The 1,771-nt window shown below is 47.8% G+C and overlaps 1 protein-coding gene across 1 annotated transcript in view; it reads left to right on the top strand.

Annotated features, from left to right (window-relative positions):
- pepd (peptidase D) overlaps positions 1-1,538 on the top strand; it is a 58,465-nt gene extending 56,927 nt beyond the window's left edge. Inside the window, exons 13-15 of the mRNA XM_053623709.1 lie at positions 256-440; positions 574-765; positions 913-1,538. Coding sequence (XP_053479684.1) covers positions 256-440; positions 574-765; positions 913-1,047 — 512 coding nt within the window. The 3' untranslated portion in view covers positions 1,048-1,538. The remainder of the gene's footprint in view (positions 1-255; positions 441-573; positions 766-912) is intronic.
- Positions 1,539-1,771: the final 233 nt, after the last annotated feature.

The following is a 1,771-nucleotide window of genomic DNA, read 5'->3' as shown; positions in this document are numbered from 1 at the left end:
TGGCATAAGTATTCACCCCCATCTAGGACTTTGTAGCGTTGATCTGAAATGGATTTAACTTCTGAAGTGGGCAACAAAAAAAAAATCACAATAGTTCGATCAATTATTTACAAATAAAGAATGCAAAAATTGTGATTGTGTGAGTATACTTTCACTCGGCGTTAAATTAGTTCTTTTGAAAAGATCAAATTCTTTGAAAAGTATTGCTCTATTTTGCCCCCTGGTGGACGAACTGAAGTCTGTTTTGCGCTGCAGGTGTGAAATGGACTGACATGCACCGCCTGGCTGACCGGGTTCACCTGGAGGAGCTGGTTAAGATCGGCATCCTGCGTGGGAACGTGGAGGACATGCTGAAGGTCCACCTGGGTGCTGTGTTCATGCCGCACGGACTGGGTCATCTGCTGGGCATCGACGTGCACGATGTTGGAGGATATCCTGAGGTCAGTGACCACCAGAGAGAGAACGGAAATATATTCATCCTCTGCGTTTAACGTGCATTAGGAATACAGGGCAACTTAAACACCTGCGTAATGTTAGAAGCTTTTTATTCCTTATTTTTTTATTCTCGTCCAGGGAGTGGAGCGTGTCGACGAGCCGGGCCTCAGGAGCCTGCGCATGGGCCGTGTGGTGCAGGAGCGCATGGTGCTCACCGTCGAGCCCGGCATCTACTTCATCCACCACCTGCTGGATCAGGCCCTGGCCTCGCCACAGCAGCGCGCCTTCATCGCCGCCGACGTGCTCGCTCGCTTCCGCAACTTCGGAGGGGTGAGAAACCCGTTACTATAGAAACGATAACCTGTTCGAACGAGCGCGTTGACATAAACCGGGGGTTTGCTTCTGCGCTCCTTTCATGGAAAACCGTTCAACCAACCATCTTCTGACCGATCACAACACGTCTGTGTGTGCTCGCAGGTGCGTATCGAGGACGACATCGCAGTGACGGCGGACGGCATCGAGCTGCTCACCTGCGTCCCGCGCACCGTCGAAGAGATCGAGGAATTCATGGCGGACAGGAGCGAGAAATCCTTCAGCGGCCAGAAAGATTAAACCGTCCTCGTCACGACCGTCTGAAGAAATCTTCACAATCCGGCTCGTCTACGCCTCAGTTATCTTCTCATAACGTTCGATTCTAGAAAAGCAGTGCATGCGTCAGCTTCTCTCGAACTCCATTACAAGCCTTTTTTTGTAACGATCCATTAATTACAGCTGTTTTTAATCTGACGAATCGCCCGGTAACATCCGTTTCCTCTTCTGAAGCGTTCTCCAGACGTTTTCTAGTCGATATAGACGTTTACCTAAGAAGCCTTTGTACAATTACTCTCTCTTTTCTAATGTTTGGGAGGAAATGATTCTCTGATCAGGGTGAATCTGATGATGAAGGGCAGATTTCTAAATTGCTAAGTTTATATCCTGAAAACCTTACACGCTCGTCCTGAATGACATCGGATCATTATTTCCCTCTGTTCAGTTATTGTTCTTGTAAGCTCGCATGTACGCTCGGTTATGGCATGAAAAAATAAATTTCTCCTGCATCTTCAGTGTGTTCTGTCATTTTGTAGAGCGTATATAATGTAAAATGAAATGGGGGGGATGCTCAAAGATAAGATACAGTGGGTTTATGTGAACGTTAGGGTTAAAGGTGCGTTGGGTGAGGGCAAAATTAGGACCGTGGATGTTTGTTTCACGTAAAGTAGGCGCAGGACACAACTCCCACCACACACCAGCTATTGGTGGAAAGGAAAGGAGAGGAGAGTGATGTAGCCGGTTCAGG

The sequence above is a fragment of the Ictalurus furcatus genome, chromosome 4, assembly GCF_023375685.1.
Source record: "Ictalurus furcatus strain D&B chromosome 4, Billie_1.0, whole genome shotgun sequence".
Classification (NCBI taxonomy): domain Eukaryota; kingdom Metazoa; phylum Chordata; class Actinopteri; order Siluriformes; family Ictaluridae; genus Ictalurus; species Ictalurus furcatus.
The sequence above is the reverse complement of the archived record's forward strand: the minus strand, read 5'-3'. Positions and strand labels throughout refer to the sequence as shown.